Here is a 16319-nt window from a genome sequence, read left to right as displayed (position 1 = left end):
ATGGCGGATCTCCCCCTCTACTTGCTGGGAACAAAGGAGAGTGCAAATTATTCATAAAATTACCCAAGGCCCCTCCTGACATTTCCGATACAGAACCGCTAGGAGAAACCGAAGGGGTATGAGACAAATCAAAAGCAGGTGGAGAAACATATGGAGCAGCCTGGTTTATTACAGATACAAAAGAAGCCGGTAAGGTTTGGTCATCCAAAGATGGCGTCACCCCCTTCCTTTTGTATTGGCTTTTCCCATAGAATTTCTTCCACTGTTCCACCGACCAACCGTGACAAACAAAACACGGATTAGTAACCGTACATACGTTTTCCCTGCACCTACTACACGTTGGATGAGGATCCGTTGACACCGAAGTTAGGAACTTAGAACATGGAAAGCCACTGACTCCTGGGCATTTCCTTTGTCTCCTCTTCGAAACGGTAGACGATCCCGATGTTGAGGCAAAATTCTCCATCATACCACGTATACACTCTTACCACACACTGATCACACTTGGAGAAAGAAAAGGAATGAAAAATAAAAAATGAAATGGATAAAGAACGGGCAAACTGAAAAACCGGCTTTAAATGAGATAGACAGTAACACGTCTTATCTTAAAGGCGGTAGGAAAATAACTGGTGGGTCACAGGTAGCCGTGGGCATTCTGGGTATACATGCCCCGTGACCTGGTATAGATGCCATTAGTCCCTGGATCTCACAAGTGTAATTTTAATTCTACCGGTTTCCAGCTTGGCGCTAGTAAATCCTAATGTTAAGACCGAAGGTTTGTTTCGTGTATGAACAATAATAAATTAGAATAAAATAATGGATCCAATTCTAAGAGCTCCCCATGGTGATAGTGTTATTAATGACCTTTTTAATGGACAGCATAAACTGTTTAAATGACGGCCAAAGGGCTGGTACCAAACATGTCGCCCAGCGGAGCTCTTCTGCATAAGAACATGAACAAAAGTCGGTTAATTTCTCGCATCATTTCGGCAAACCGATAAAGTGTTAGATGGGTAGCTACGTTAAAATATTAACGCTGAAATACATTAATTTGTAAAATGTACAGTGGGGCTCAAATCTCATGCGACATGATTCTTTTTGTATCGTCCAGATTCTCAGACTCAACGTGACGTTGCCAAGTAGTGTTAAACTTTTTTTTTTTCTAATGTCATACATGTCGACAAGTTTGCGAATTCACAGCTAGCCCTATTTTCCTTATGGTTATATAAATATAATCCCTTTTATGCATTTGTATGATTCGTAATCTGCGTGATTTGAACTTTTTTTTTTTTTTTACTTTGCTTAGTTCAAAGTGCGGTGTGATATTGTTAGCGGTGCCATCAATGAAAGCACACTTAACATGCTCCTCGGACTGGTCAACATAACTAGTACATCGGCAGCATTATGACAGTAGACCTAATAAGCTCAACAGTCATGACAACATTTTCAAAGTAGGAATAAGAATTACAACCAGTTTTCTTTGAATGTTTAAGTTTATGCTGTGTTTAAGCTGCCTGTATGTTGCAAAATGTTTCATAGGCCTAAAGAAATAATCTATGCCTTCTGAGATGTAGCCTAATCTGTTACTAATGAATTCATTTGTAGAGATTACCTATTCTTTGATGAATACGATAGAATATGAATTACAACCAGTTTTCTTTGAATGTTGAAGTTTTAGACTGCATTTAAGCTGGCTGTATGTTGCAAAATGATTTATAGGCCTAAAAGATATTCTAAGTCTTCTGAAATGTAACCGGTTACTAATGTTTTTATTTGCAAAGATTACCTGTTCTTTGAGGAATAAATGATGCTGCTGATTTTGATTATATGGAGAAGATGGCTATTAATCGAAATATCGTAAGTATTAACTATCAAGACGTATGGAACACTTGTTTTTTAACTGGTTTAAAATATTTTCTTAAAATTCCTTCTGCTCGCTTTTGGTGTATAATTTATTCTATCATAAGGTAACTTGTAGTCCAAGGATGTGTAGATAACCTCATTTGCTTTCTGGCCAGAAATTGTTAATAAAGAGATGCGACTGTTAAGTGTAAAGTAAAGAAATCTAACACCTAGGCCTAGGAACAATATCTTGGCTTTAACAAAAGAATACTTGCATATGGGAATATTTGGAAGTATGCCATCATTTTCAAAATATTTAAGAATTATAACAAATAATAATGTATGAAAATCATAATATTCTTCTAAAACATATAAAGTAAATATTTTCAAGATAATTTCAGTGTCGCTAGTCAGTGTAGACCTACTTATGTTACAGTGGGTGGTTGTTGTTGCACCGACACTAATGATTCGTCACACACTCTCCCCTCACATATTGATATCGGTGGGCACATTCTACTTTTGTATATACATTTTTACATTTCTTTTCAGCACTAAGGTGTAAAAGCAGTCAGATAAGACTAGTTAAAATTTTATGATGGCTTTTGAAACATTGTTAATGCTATGACAATTTTTTTCTTTTTTTTATTTAACAACTGAACTGATGCTTGATGATAACTTCATTTTGGTCAAAGGCTTCAGCGATGTGTGAACGAAAGTTTTGAAAATTTTTCGAAAGATATTTTTCTGAAATTTGCTACACGTGACATTTTCTTACAGTTTTGAAATATATGACAGATTTCACTCTTATGAAGCATATTATGACCTTATTGTATTCAATAATCGCGTTTCTGCATTGAAATATAGACAGATATAGAGCATGTTAGGTTGCCAGTTAGTGAATTTTGAATGAAATCCTATGGAAACATGTCGCATGAGATTTGAGCATCACTGTACTCGCTAAATATTTAATATCTAAACGACAATCCGTTCGGTAGGATACATTTATATTTAATTTTTGGTAAATTTAAGTTGACCTTGATAACATTGTTTGTAATACTATTAAAACTAAAATTGTGTCCCCCCCCCCCCCCCCAAAACGATTTTAAAAAAACGTTTCGACTTATCTCGCTTATAAATAGGTGGTTCGCATATCGCCAATCTATAATAACATAATTATAATTATATATATAATATATATATATATATATATCTATATATATATATAGAATTATAATTCTATAATATATATATATATATATATATATCCATTATATACATATATATATATATACATATATATATATATATATATACTATATATATATATATATATATATATATATATATATATATATATATATATATATATATAAATTATATCTAAACGACAATCTGTCGGTAGGATACATTTATAATTTAATTTTTGGTAAATTTAAGTTGACCTTGATAAACATTGTTGTAATACTATTAAAACTGTTAAAATATTGTATATTTTCTATGCAAAAGATTTTTAAAAACGTTTCGACTTATCTCGTATAACTGATGGTTCGCATACGCCATCTATAATAATAATAATAAGGTTAACTTATGTATACGCCATCTATAATATACATATATATATATATATATATATATATATATATATATATATATATATATATATAATCATAGACGATCGATACATCCACGCGCAGTTCATCTTTCGAATGGCCAAAAATACCAGCTAGATACCCAAATGCATGGGTACTACAAACCACATGAAGAAGGAGGGACCACGTATCCAGGTGTAGTCAGTATTTCTGGGTGTCATCCAGTCAATGACCAGCATGTTTTGGGTCGGTTTGTCAACAAGAATTTCATTCAGGAGATTTCACACTGAACGCTTTTTCCCGTAGTAGTATTATAAAGCTGTTTTGGTACAGCAAATAAAGTAGTCTTGGATAACCTTTTTTTACCTTTAAGCCTTCGTCTCCCGACAGAACTCGCCTGTTGGGAACCCGTTATTCTGTAACACCACTAACACACTGTCACTTGAAACTGCAGCAGCAGCAGAGTAAGCGGACTGCTGCCTTAGGGTACTCTTTGGCCGGGCTGGTTGCCGAAGTGACAGTTCTCTTACATTACTACATTTCAATGGCCGAGAACATCTATATTCATACTGACGGATGCTACAAATCTCTAGCAGAGTGGCTGTTTTAAATTCGACAATGTCAAAGATTCAGGCATCAGATAGGCCTATATGCGTCGAAATAAGCGGAATTTGCGTCCGTAACGATACCGGTTTCCGAGAGCGTCTGGCAGTACTACTACTACTGCATGCATGGTTATCCTCGTATTAATCGTCTATATTTTTGTGTCCTTGGGCGAATTGTTGAATTAGTCTTAGTCTATCCTCTATCGGACGGATTGGATATGAAGTATATGAGACTACTGCTGCACCTTTAGCGTGACGTCGAACTCGCCAGAGCTTTACAACATGAAGTTTTATCTTTTGCTTGGATTGCATGTTTATCATGAAGGTTATTGAGGTTCTAAGCTTTTAAGCTAAACACGGGAACTACAATAAAGCATTATCCTTCAAGGAGGACCCACTTAAATATAGTTATGAGATCGTAAAGTTAGGCTTATTGGTGTAACCTTCGTCAGTAGTATTTCGACCTTCCTATGTTGCGGTAGTTATGTTGGTTTACACAAGAACTTCCTCTGAATGGGTGTATCACTGGTCTTGTTAATAGGTCTTAATGTGAAGGCCAGGAAGTTCTCTCTCTCTCATAACGTACCGATCGTTTTCATCTGCATTACGAAGTTCAGGTACTACATGCCTACATAGCAACTGTGTTCCATTTAGAACCATTTTTTTTTTTTTCATGTACGTCAGTAAACCTGCCTGACAGAAAATCAATTACTCCCAAACAATGGCAGAGAAGATAAATTGATGCCAAAACACAACTACGAATGACATTCTGTCAGAATTGGAGTAAATCTGCTAAGCCAACTTTGTCAGGACAATCGCCTCATATGAACACGCACTCGCACATGATAAATATCAAATAGGGTTAAAGTGAAGGGCATTGGATTAAAATCAAATTTACTTTACGGCCTATTTTCGTATCGTGAATTCTGGTACTACAGCGACATTTAAGTGTTCCTGTCTCGTAGGTGTATGTATATATAAGTACTCTAAGCCACCATGCAGGTCAAAATCAATGTATAATTCAGCGTACGTAGTACGAACCACTGTGGCCGTCTCAGTATGTCTGAATATTTAAATATTTACATAGTAAATTATGCAAGAGGACAAAAGGGCATTAAGTAGTACAAGGGATGTGTACCCTAATTAAAAATGCGCTTATCAACCACCTCCGAAGTCGCTCTACGCAGTATTTTTAGTTCGTTACTTGGTCACTTCGTAATACTGTAAACTGATCCATGCTCATTATTCGTGTACTGAAGTGTTAGGTGTCTTTATTTCTAGCTAACAAGGGCGAGTTCTCCTCCGGCCGCTCTGCTTTCGAACATTCCGAAGTCAAGTCTGGTTCCTCCCTCGATGTAACGAGTTCGTCCGTCTCTGAAACGCCAGATTCGCCCCTAGACTCGAGCCTAGACTCATGTTTGGAGGCTTCGATCATTGGTGATTCACTCGAGTCTCCTGGCGGTGATTTAGGCGTCATGTCGTCAAGCTCCTGGTCACTGCGTTCTTCGGGAATGGAAGGGCAGTCTTCGTCAGCTCCAGGTGATGGATCGTCAGCACGCGTTTCTATTGTCAGCTCTTCCGCAGTGTAGTCAGCCTCCCGGATGATGGTCATAGGTTTGTTGGGCTGTTTCTGGCCTTCGGCTGACGCTCCTGTCAAACTGCAAATTATATAAAGAAGATTATTGTAATGTGACAGCAAAATTATGACCTTATTTTACGTCAGACTGCAAATTGTAAAGATTATTCTAACGTGTCAGCAAAATTGTGACATTGTTTTACATAGATCTCGATGTTAACGAGCGCGCAATCACAAAACATCCTTGTTTACGTGCACATTTATATATAAATTTATTTGTGTCTTTATCTAATCGACTGAATATTAATGATCAAGAGTGAGTTTACATACCCCAGGCGTTACTGAAGAGTTCCAGCATCCAATCACGATACCAGAGATTACAGATAAACGGGAAAAATATTTGGACATGTCCACATAGGCCTATAAGGTTATATTGTCTCTAACATTTAAAAGTTTATGAATAATAGATAGGAACTATTTTGATGTGTATGATTTATTTTTAGATGCTTGCTTTTGTAAATTTGTGTACTGTCGGCCAACGAAGAATTGGCGTAGTTTCTTAATTCATTGTTCGTTATGGAAATATTGCCATATGCAAGTGCCAGATTATTTACTTAACAATAAATACTATTTCCTTTCAAAGGTGCTATACTTGAAATAAATTGCATTAGAATTTAGTAGACTTATTCAACGCATTAAAGATAATTATTTTGCACAGTAAGAAAAAAATATACCGATGGGTCCACGAATTCTAATTTTATTCTCAGCTCTAGCTTCGTGACAGCATAAGCATTTTGAAGTTAGCTTTGCTGCCGCTCGAGTCTTGACCCAATGTATCGTACTGCGTGGGGTGTTGTCATTTCGTCTCCTACAGCCGATAAATAATACATTAAGGCATTAACATTCTTTAATAACGATGTTTAATTAAACTAATTTTGGCCTTTGATCAATAAAATAATTTGCATGCCACATTTAGTGGGCCTAAATTTGACTTCTGATTTTCACACATGATTAGCCTTGGTCTATTTTCAGCAGTATACTCTCTCGGTTACATAATGTGAAAGAATATTTAAATTGACAATATTTATATAAATCTGCTTTATTTGATTATTCCCGTTATTCTTGTTTTATTGGCCATTTTCTGCTTTTTTCTTATCCTTTTCATAATTGCTTAACATAATTTACTCAGACCTAGCTATTCAAAGTAAAAAAACAATCATAAAAAAATCAAGCAAATATAATTCAGTCTTTTATTTTTTTATCGAAATCCTTGCATATCATCCTGTTTCATTTGGACACGTTGGAAAGCTATGGGAGTCAAAACTGACGAATACATTAAGAGAGGCTTACTTTCATTAATGCTTTCTTGGGTTGATCTTTCTGTAGCTATTCATTTCTTCTAAATAAAAATTAATTAAAATTAGTTTCAAATGTATGGCTAGACCTGCTACCATAAACATATTATAAGTAGCTGAAAGGATAAGAAATATGAAAGGCGAAGTTCTCGTTCAAGTCTGTTTCATGCTTTTTTTTTTTTTTTTTTAAGAAAAACCTACTGCTTTAATGAGGGGTTGCTCTTTGGCAGATACAACAATCATACAGGGTGTAACACGAGTGTATGCAAATATTTTGGGGAATGAAAGATAAAGTAACTTTGAACAGAAAATATTTTATAAACATGCATTTTAAGGCTTCCGTTGTCGGTGCGGGGAATTTTAAAATAACCGTTATCATTAGTGTTGCTCTCAAGAGGTGGAGTTCGTAGCGAGAAGTCGGATCGAGTCGCCTGAGATGTGAAAGAGCGCGAAGGTGGCGTATAGGAGTGATGGAGGGAATAGGCCAATGTTAATAAAGTATCTCCCAATAAAATGTATTCTTTAGGTTTTGAAGAAAAAAAAATGCATGCATCATTGAATCTATTTCCCTCTCTATCCGTGGTATTCACTGGCCACCGATAAAAAAACAAAACAAAAAGAGTAAGCCTATATCTCATCCATCAAAGGTAAGTGCTTTTTCATTAGACTTATTCATTAGACACCTATCAAAGATTTCAAGTGTATTTTTAAAAATCTCTTCCTTTCCATCTAAAGTATTCATCAGACACCAGTCATAGGTGTAGAGCTAGTCATGATTCCTGGTTCAGCAATATCGTGACGAGGCGCTAGAATTCAAAATTCACAAATTAATGTCGCTCAGCAATATTTACACTACTGTATTGTCTTGCTCTCTTGTGGTGCTTCGAGGAGTTCCACCTCTAGGCCCATGTTCTAAACTTTGCCGTTCTCTAAACAATTTGATTCATCTATGTATGATTCTCTCTGGTATAGTAAGCTTTCTTGATATCTCTCCAACAGGAACTTGCACCGAATGCAGTGCAATAATTGGCTCTCGCTCAGCGAGGGATGTTTCTTAGACCGATAAATGACACATTGACATTAGATTCCCGTGCACATAACGCCATCAAAAGCAATAGTGAGGTCGCATTAGTTCACACTGTTAGGTTATCTTTTTTTTTTTTTAATTTGATAGCATTTTGTGAGTTTCCAATGTTTTCTGTAAAATTTAACGAATGGAATCGTTAAACTACCTTGAACTTAATACTGAAATGATAATGTAAGGACTATGTTTATGCGAAACTACTATACTCCGTTTTTTTCCATCTGTCCATCCGCTTTGGTGTTTGCGCATGGTAACACTGCGTCCCGGGCTATAAATAATATCCTTTTTCGAATATTAACGGTGTAATTCGCATACAGTAAATTATTAAAACACTTTTCAGTTGACAATGTACACCCAGATATCCTTTTATTTACCTAAAACTTACACATAGCATAACTATTTAAAGCCCCAGACGCAGTGTTACCATCCGAAAACACCACAGGCAGATGGACAGATGGAAAAAAAACAGAGTATAGCGATAGGTGTCTCCCATCTATTTGGTATGTATATCAGTGGTTGTAATGACGTTTTTTATCACTTCGTTTCGTTCACGTCAATTTTGCTATAAGTAAAATAGTTTTACACAATAACATAACATGATGTTCTAAAGATATCAGTGACTGATTTTAATGTCATTACATAAGATTTCTTCCATCTTTGAAAAGAAAAATAGATTAATAAGGCATGAATCGTGCGTCAGGCCGGCGAACGAAAAATGATGAAACTCTGCCACCAATTGTTTGAGCGTGCATACATATATAGCACATGTATTTATATATAGCATATGTATTTATTTGTAAAATGTACTTGATATGATTTTTTACATGAAAGTAAAAAAAAAAAAAAAACACACAAGGGGCTAAAATATTCTTTTTTAACCTTCCCGTCTTTTCGTAGATGTATTTTATAATATTTTATAGGGAACCACAAGGCTTACATTGTAACTGAGCAATGAAAAATACCACGCATATAAGTCTTTTTTTGAATCTTTTAAATTATGACGAAAACTGAGGTCTTCACAACAAATTGACCAGTGTTGGCCTATCCTTGAATAAAATAACTACTGAGGCTAGAGGGCTGCAGTTTAGTACGTTTGATGATAGGAGGGCGGATGACCAACATACCATTTTGCAGCCCTCTAGCCTCAGTGATTTTCAATATCTGAGGGCAAACATGAAAAGAAAACTACTGAGGCTAGAGGGCTGTACTTTGGTCAGTTTGATGATAGGAGGGTGGATGATCACCATACCAATTTGCAGCCCTCTAGCCTCAGTGGTTTTCAGATATGAGGGTGGACGGAACAAGTGCGGCCGGAATAGCCATCTCCATAGGACAAACATATCAAACTCAAGTAATTTGTATTTTTTCCGAAAACACGAACCAATATAATTTCATGGGTGGAGTATCCCACAGGGGGCGCTGCAGCTGTCTGACTTGAAAATGAAAACAAATGCCTATCGAGTAGGCTTGACAAATGAAAACAAATGCCCATCGAGTAAGTTTGACAAATGGCTGAGTTCAAGAGCACCTACGGCTCCTCCCAGCAGCCGGTGCTTACCTCTGGGACTCGGCCGAGTGAGAGACGACGCTGGAGGTGGTGTTCCTGGTCCCCGATTGGCTCAGAGACGTGAAGAAGGTGGAGGACCTCTTGGAAGACTTGGTGGAGGAGGAGGTGGAGAAGTTGCTCTTCATCTTGGACACTCTCCTCGTGACCTGTGAACGAAGAGGCAGTCAAAATGGAAAGTTTCCCTACGTAATAATTCATTTAAAGGTAAAATAATACACTTGAAATTCCCCCAACTATAGTAGATTCACATCAGCCGTGCATCTGATGTCCAGGCCAGTCTCTTACGACGTTCCTGATTGGCTATTGATAAGCCAATCACGGAGCTGGAAACTCTCCTCAGTCTCTCTCTAGAGTTCACTTAGGCAGGATGTATATGTTCCACTTCTCCTGAGGGGTACTTCTGAAAGACGTATCCCTCAGGAGAGGTGGAACATAAACATCCTGTCTATGTGAGCTCTTTCGAGAGACAGAGTTACCAGCCCTGTGATTGACTTATCAACAGCCAATCAGGAGCGTCGTAAGGAACTGGCCTAGACATCAGATGCACGGGTGATGGGAATCTACTATAGTTCAAGGATGGAAAGTAGAATTTAGGCCTAAGCTCCAAACGCTGGGACTTGAATTGAGGTCATTCAGAGCTGAATGGGAAACTGAGAGAAGAGGCGGTTTGAAAGGTGCAACGGGGGGAGAAAACCTTTTGCAGTTGGGAGAGGTAAGATAGGGCGAAGCAGAACACTAACGGAGGTACAGCAAAAGAAATGAAGGGGGTTGTAGGTACGGGCCGAGGGGACGCTGGAAAGAACCTTGAGGAACTTGTATTTATTATTATCATTATTTATCTAATTTACTGAACACATTAAAATGGCCACATTTAAAAGGTCCTTTGACAAATAATAGCAAGATATTATTATTATTATTATTATTATTATTATTAAACAGAAAAAAACACGAAAATCAAGAATAAACTATGAGCAAGAAATAAGCTAAACTAACTGGCCTTAAAATGAATCTCCAACTTGGCATAAGATTCTGAGCCAACTCTCCTTTATGGGAAAGAGGTGTGGATGTTGAACATCACTCATTAAAATGGCTGAAAGTCTTTAGATAATTTATCTATTTGTGAGGAATGTGGATATAAGCAGATAATAAAAGAAATAAAAAGGTGAATGTATGTGAAAGAAGGTATAGATAGATAAGAGAGAATATAGGATTTAGGCCAAAGCCCAATCGCTGGGACCTAGGCGGTCATTCAGCGCTGAAACGGAAATCAAGAGTAAAAGGGTTGTCAGGTGTAACAGGAGGAAAACCTCAAAGCAGTTGCACTATGAAACAATTGTTAGAAGAGGGTGGAAAGACATATGGAAGAGAGAATATGAACAGAGGTACAGTAAAAGGAATGAAACAGGTAGCAGCTAGGGTGTGAAGGGACGCTGTAAGGACCCTTAAGTATTGCCTACAGTACAACACGTGAGGTGCACTGACAGCACTACCCCCACTACGGGGTAAAGGGATAAAATTGTTTGGAGATGGTGCAGTCATGTGGAAAGAATGGCGGATGATTAGTGACAAGTGAGTGGTCTCGGTATAATGCTGTATGAGCCGCGGCCCATGAAATTTAAACCACGGCCCCAGTGGTGGCCTGTCCTCTATCGTTGCCTGATGCGCGATTATGACTAACTTTAACTTTAAATAGAACTAAAACTACTGAAGCTAAAGGAAATTCAATTTGGTATGTTTGATGACTGGAGGGTGGGTGATCAACATACCAATTTGCAGCCCTCTAGCCTCAGTAGTTTTTAAGATCTAAGGCCGACTGACAGAGTAGTACAGGAATTAGACGCGCTGCTGATGAGCCTTTTATGTATTTTAAGTGTTCGAAGCAGCTAGTAATGTGATAGCTTCTCCACAATGTTCATCTAAGATCCAGCAGTTACAGAGAGCAAAATATGTCTCCCTGATGCAACGCATTGCTACCCTTTAAATTAAGCAAATCTCGTATTTCATTAATTTACTTACATTTTTATCTATTCATTTATCAGTTCGTTAACTTATCTTTTTATTATGATATGCGAGATCTCTTCTTTCTGTATTTTCTATTAACTTCTGTTACTTCTTTCAAATGAACGCCATGATATTCTTTGGAAGCTTAAGAATTTCAAGTGGTGGTGGGCTTGTTCAATATGAATAGGGTTCATTTTCTGATTAATAATAATAATAATAATAACTATAATAATAATGTTATCAGTGTCGTGTTCTGTCCTTTGCAGGGACCCCATCGCTAAGGAAAACGATTAAATGCGGATTTACAAACACAAGTTAACACCGAAAGAACTGCTGTGGCTGGGATACCTGAGCTAAGGAATTCGACAGATTGGACATTTGACTACGTGCAGAAAGAGAGGGAGGACCAGTGCGGGAAACATCAGTCCTCGGACCCACCATTTGTCGCGTGCTCTTCTTGCACACGAAGACCAGGAAGATGGTGAAGCCTTGCAGGGCGTTGATGATGTCCGTTAAAATCCTGCAAGAAGAAAGGAGAAGAATGTGGTGGTTCTGGTCTCCTGTAGGATATTCGTGCAAATAAAAGTAGGTTATGTAGAATTTAGGCCTAGTACCTACGTAGATAAAAAGGTTTGAAAGGCGTAACAGGAGGCAAGACTTTTGCAATTTCATTATGAATCACTCGTTAGGAGACAGTTGAGGAGAGTTAGATGGAAAAAAATATATGAACGGAGGTACAGTAAAAGAAATGAAAGGGGTTGTAGCTACAGGCCCCAAGGAACGCCGCTAAGTAATCTTAAGTAATGCCTATACATTGCACCACGTGAGGTATACCTAATGCACTACCCACTCACGGGGTATGTTCGACCTACAGGATATTTAGACAAGAAATATGCTTAAGTAACGTCTCGTTGAACTAGATTAATGAGATAGAAGGAATCTGCGCAGGGCAGACAGTTGTAGGCTCTATAAGGGACCAGAGATTTGTAACAAATTGCAACACTCGGGAACAGTTGTGACGAATACCACCACACCCTGACATGTACTACAAGTCTACAACCATTATTGAGATGAGAGTAATGTCTTTAAAATTATATTACTTTACAAGGATAAATATTTATGAAGTTTAACCAGTCTTTCAATGCAGAGTCGGAAAGCAACGTGCAGTTTTGCCAAATTTGCAAAAATGTCATGTTAGACCAATATTGAATTCCTTGTGGCTGTTATAAATCTAGTCTATTTGGGCCATTAAATAACAATTACAGTCTTCTGGTAACTAATTTGTAAAACCCCACTGTTACCATTGTCACTGAGGCTAAGCCTAGACTCATATTTACTGAACTAGTACTAGACTTACCACGCTTCGCAAGTACCCTGCTGCCATGAAATCACTTCGGTAATCCACGTGATGCCCATCACTAGGAAGATCTTCCCACACAACCACAGCCTGTACAAAAGATCAAGGTCAATTCAGTGCCTGGAAACAATTAAGTTTTATTTCCGTTAATTGGAATTCTCCGGTGATCACTTTTAAACCAATCTACCTCCAAAAAAATAAGTGAAATCTTTTTCAGATAATCCTTTTTCATATTTATCATAATGTGTATAAGAGTGTTTACAATTCACTGGGAATGACGTATAAAACATTCTACTATGTGGGCGAGAAAGTTTGATACAACTGGCAAGAGAAATACCTGTCTCTATTCTGGCTTCGTGCTCTCTGGAGTCGCTGGTTGTTCCGCGACTTGAGAAGTATGTAAGCTACCATCAGGAAGAACGCGATGTCCAAGCTCGTCAAAGTCAGTATAAACATGTAAACGTAAAGCCAGAGAGGTTTCGTACCTGAAAAAGAGATATTTCTGATGAGGAATAATGGTAGACATTATAATATCACAGTGAATGGTGCCAACTAAGTATATTATAGGTCTTGAGACTCACTCGAGTTTTGTTTGGGTATTTAGCCAGGCAGCACAGAAATTGCAGTTTGAAATGATCCTGTCGAAGAGGTTGTCGCAATAAATTATACATTCTCTCTCTCTCTCTCTCTCTCTCTCTCTCTCTCTCTCTCTCTCTCTGGTAAGCATGTAAATATCCCACTGAATGTTGCTCACTATAGGTCTAGTTTATTGACACGGGTGAGCATTTTAGCAGCACAGAGACTGCGGTTTTGAAATACTATAATGTCCAAGACGTTTATCACAATAATTCTCTCTCTCTCTCTCTCTCTCTCTCTCTCTCTCTCTCTCAGTCCAAAATGCTAATTTTTTCCTATGCTTTCTTGGGCGTCACCGAGAAGAGAAATGGTCCACGACAGAGTCAAAGTATATCTTTGACTCTAGTCACGATACATTTTTGTTATACGAGGCTGGTGCTCCATACTTGAAAACAACTGAAATTATATTATATAGTATATAAACGACCACAACTTCTATATACCTTCAAACCAGCACATCTGCCGGTTGTTCAAGAAGTTCGGCCTCACGAGGTTCCTATGGGATGGGTCTAGGGTCTGCACGACCATGGTGACGGAGGCGATGAGGAGGGGCGACCCCCAGGCGTAGGCAGAGTACAGCAGGAACCGCTGGCGGGATTTGGCGCTCGTCTCCGAGGCCGGTCGCATCGACCTGGAATTAGAACGGGAATTACCATTGGAATGTGTCATTCGGAAATGGGAATAAAATTTGGAATATGTCATTTATAATAGGATTGCAATTGGAATATGTCATCTGGAATGGGAATTGTGATTGGAATATGTACTTTAGAATAGGAATTGCAATTGGAATGTCATTTGGAATGGGAACTACAATTGGAATATGTACTTTGGAATAGGAATTGCAATTGGAATATCATTTGGAATGGGAATTGCAATTGGAATATATAATTTGGAATGGCAATTACAATTGGAATATTTTGTAATGGGAATTACAATTGGAATATGTAGTTTGGAATAGGAATCGCAATTAGAATGTCATTTGGAATGGGAATTACAATTTGAATATATAATTGGAATGGGAATTACAATTGGAATATATTTGGAATGGGAATTATGATTGGAATATGTCATTTGGAATAGGAATTGCAATTGGAATGTCATTTGGAATGGGAATTGATTGGAATAGGAATTGTAATTGGAATATGTAATTTGGAATGGTAATTACAATTGGAATATAGTTTGGAATGGGAATTGCAATTGGAATATGTCATTTGGAATGGGAATTACAATTTGAATATATAATCTGGAATGGGAATTACGTTTGGAATATGTCCTTTGGAATAGGAATTGCAATTGGAATGGGAATTGTGATTGGATATGTACTTTGGAATAGGAATTGCAATTGGAATATGTCATTTGGAATGGGAATTACAATGGGAATATGTAGTTTGGAATGGGAATTGCAAGTGGAATATGTCATTTGGAAGGGGAATTACAATTGGAATATATAATTTGGAATGGGAATTACAATTGGAATATATTTGGAATGGGAATTATGATTGGAATATGTACTTTGGAATAGGAATTGCAATTAGAATATGTCATTTGGAATGGGAATTCTGATTGGAATATACAATTTGGAATGGGAATTAAAATTGGAATACATGTGGAATTGGAATTGCACTTGAATATGTACTATGGAATAGGAATTGCAATTGGAATGTCATTTGGAATGGGAATTGCAAGTGGAATATATAATTTGCAATGGGAATTATGATAGGAATATATTTGGAATGGGAATTGTGATTGGAATATGTACTTAGGAATAGGAATTGCAATTGGAATAAGTAATTTGGAATGGGAATTACAATTGGAATATATATATATTTGGAGTGGGAATTACAATTGGAATATGTACTTAGGAATAGGAATTGCAATTGGAATATGTCATTTGGAATGGGAATTACATTTGGAATATATAATTTGGAATGGGAATTATAATTGGAATATTTGGAATGGGAATTACAATTGGAATATGTACTTTGGAATGGGAATTGCAATTGGAATACGTCATTTGGAATGGGAATTACAATTGGAATATGTACTTTGCAATGGGAATTGCAATTGGAATATGTCATTTGGAATGGGAATTACAATTGGAATATATAATTTGGAATGGGAATTACAATTGGAATATATAATTTGGAATTGGAATTACAATTGGAATATGTGATTTAGACCAATGGCTGAAATAGGAATTGGTATCTAAAATTTAGGTCAAAGGCCAAGTGCTGGGAACTATGATGTCATTCACACTGACCTGGAATTGAAATGGGAATTAGAATTAGAATATGATAATTAGATCAAAGGCAGGAATATGAATTGAATCTAAAATTTAGGCCTAAACCCAAGGGACCTAGAATTGGAATGTAAATTCGTAGATGAGACTGCTTCTCTTTAAAACAAGCCAGTTATTGACGAAAAATAAACTATTGCTCCAAGAAAGTCTTTGAAGAGAGAGAGAGAGAGGACACAGGAGGGATTATTACTGCACAAAATGTTATCATCATAATCATCATCATCACTACAACCGAGAAACAACACTCACTTCAGCGACCTCCAGATGTCGAAACACATGACATTCAGCCAGAAGAAGGACGCCAACATCGTCAGCTGCTTCAAAAAAGCTGAAAAAGAAGAAATGAAATAAATAAATTTTACTCTTTCCTGGCGAAAATCAGAGGTAATAACATCATGACAAGCTTTC

The 16319-nt window shown here is 37.1% G+C and overlaps 2 protein-coding genes across 10 annotated transcripts in view; both read right to left on the bottom strand.

The window, feature by feature from the left end:
* LOC135199245 (organic cation transporter protein-like) overlaps positions 1-4435 on the bottom strand; it is a 72973-nt gene extending 68538 nt beyond the window's left edge. The window contains exon 1 of one of the 2 annotated variants that reach the window (XM_064227126.1): positions 3798-4435. The gene's annotated coding sequence lies outside the window, so the exon portion shown is untranslated. Of the gene's footprint in view, positions 1-3596; positions 3748-3797 lie in introns of those variants that run through there. The other variant, XM_064227129.1, reaches the window with a different exon arrangement.
* Positions 4436-4913: 478 nt separating this feature from the next.
* The window catches only part of LOC135199244 (probable G-protein coupled receptor Mth-like 1), a 39169-nt gene continuing 27763 nt past the window's right edge, over positions 4914-16319 (bottom strand). For 7 of the 8 annotated variants that reach the window (XM_064227120.1, XM_064227118.1, XM_064227124.1 and 4 more), the window contains 7 exons: positions 16161-16239; positions 14056-14243; positions 13314-13461; positions 12977-13066; positions 11968-12139; positions 9610-9764; positions 4914-5694 (listed from right to left, as the gene is read on the bottom strand). In XM_064227120.1, coding sequence (XP_064083190.1) covers positions 5298-5694; positions 9610-9764; positions 11968-12139; positions 12977-13066; positions 13314-13461; positions 14056-14243; positions 16161-16239 — 1229 coding nt within the window. In that variant the 3' untranslated portion in view covers positions 4914-5297. The remainder of the gene's footprint in view (positions 5695-9609; positions 9765-11967; positions 12140-12976; positions 13067-13313; positions 13462-14055; positions 14244-16160; positions 16240-16319) is intronic. The other variant, XM_064227123.1, reaches the window with a different exon arrangement.

Source organism: Macrobrachium nipponense, chromosome 25 (assembly GCF_015104395.2).
Source record: "Macrobrachium nipponense isolate FS-2020 chromosome 25, ASM1510439v2, whole genome shotgun sequence".
Lineage (NCBI taxonomy): Eukaryota > Metazoa > Arthropoda > Malacostraca > Decapoda > Palaemonidae > Macrobrachium > Macrobrachium nipponense.
Note: the sequence above shows the minus strand (reverse complement) of the source record. Positions and strands in the feature narration are given on the sequence as shown.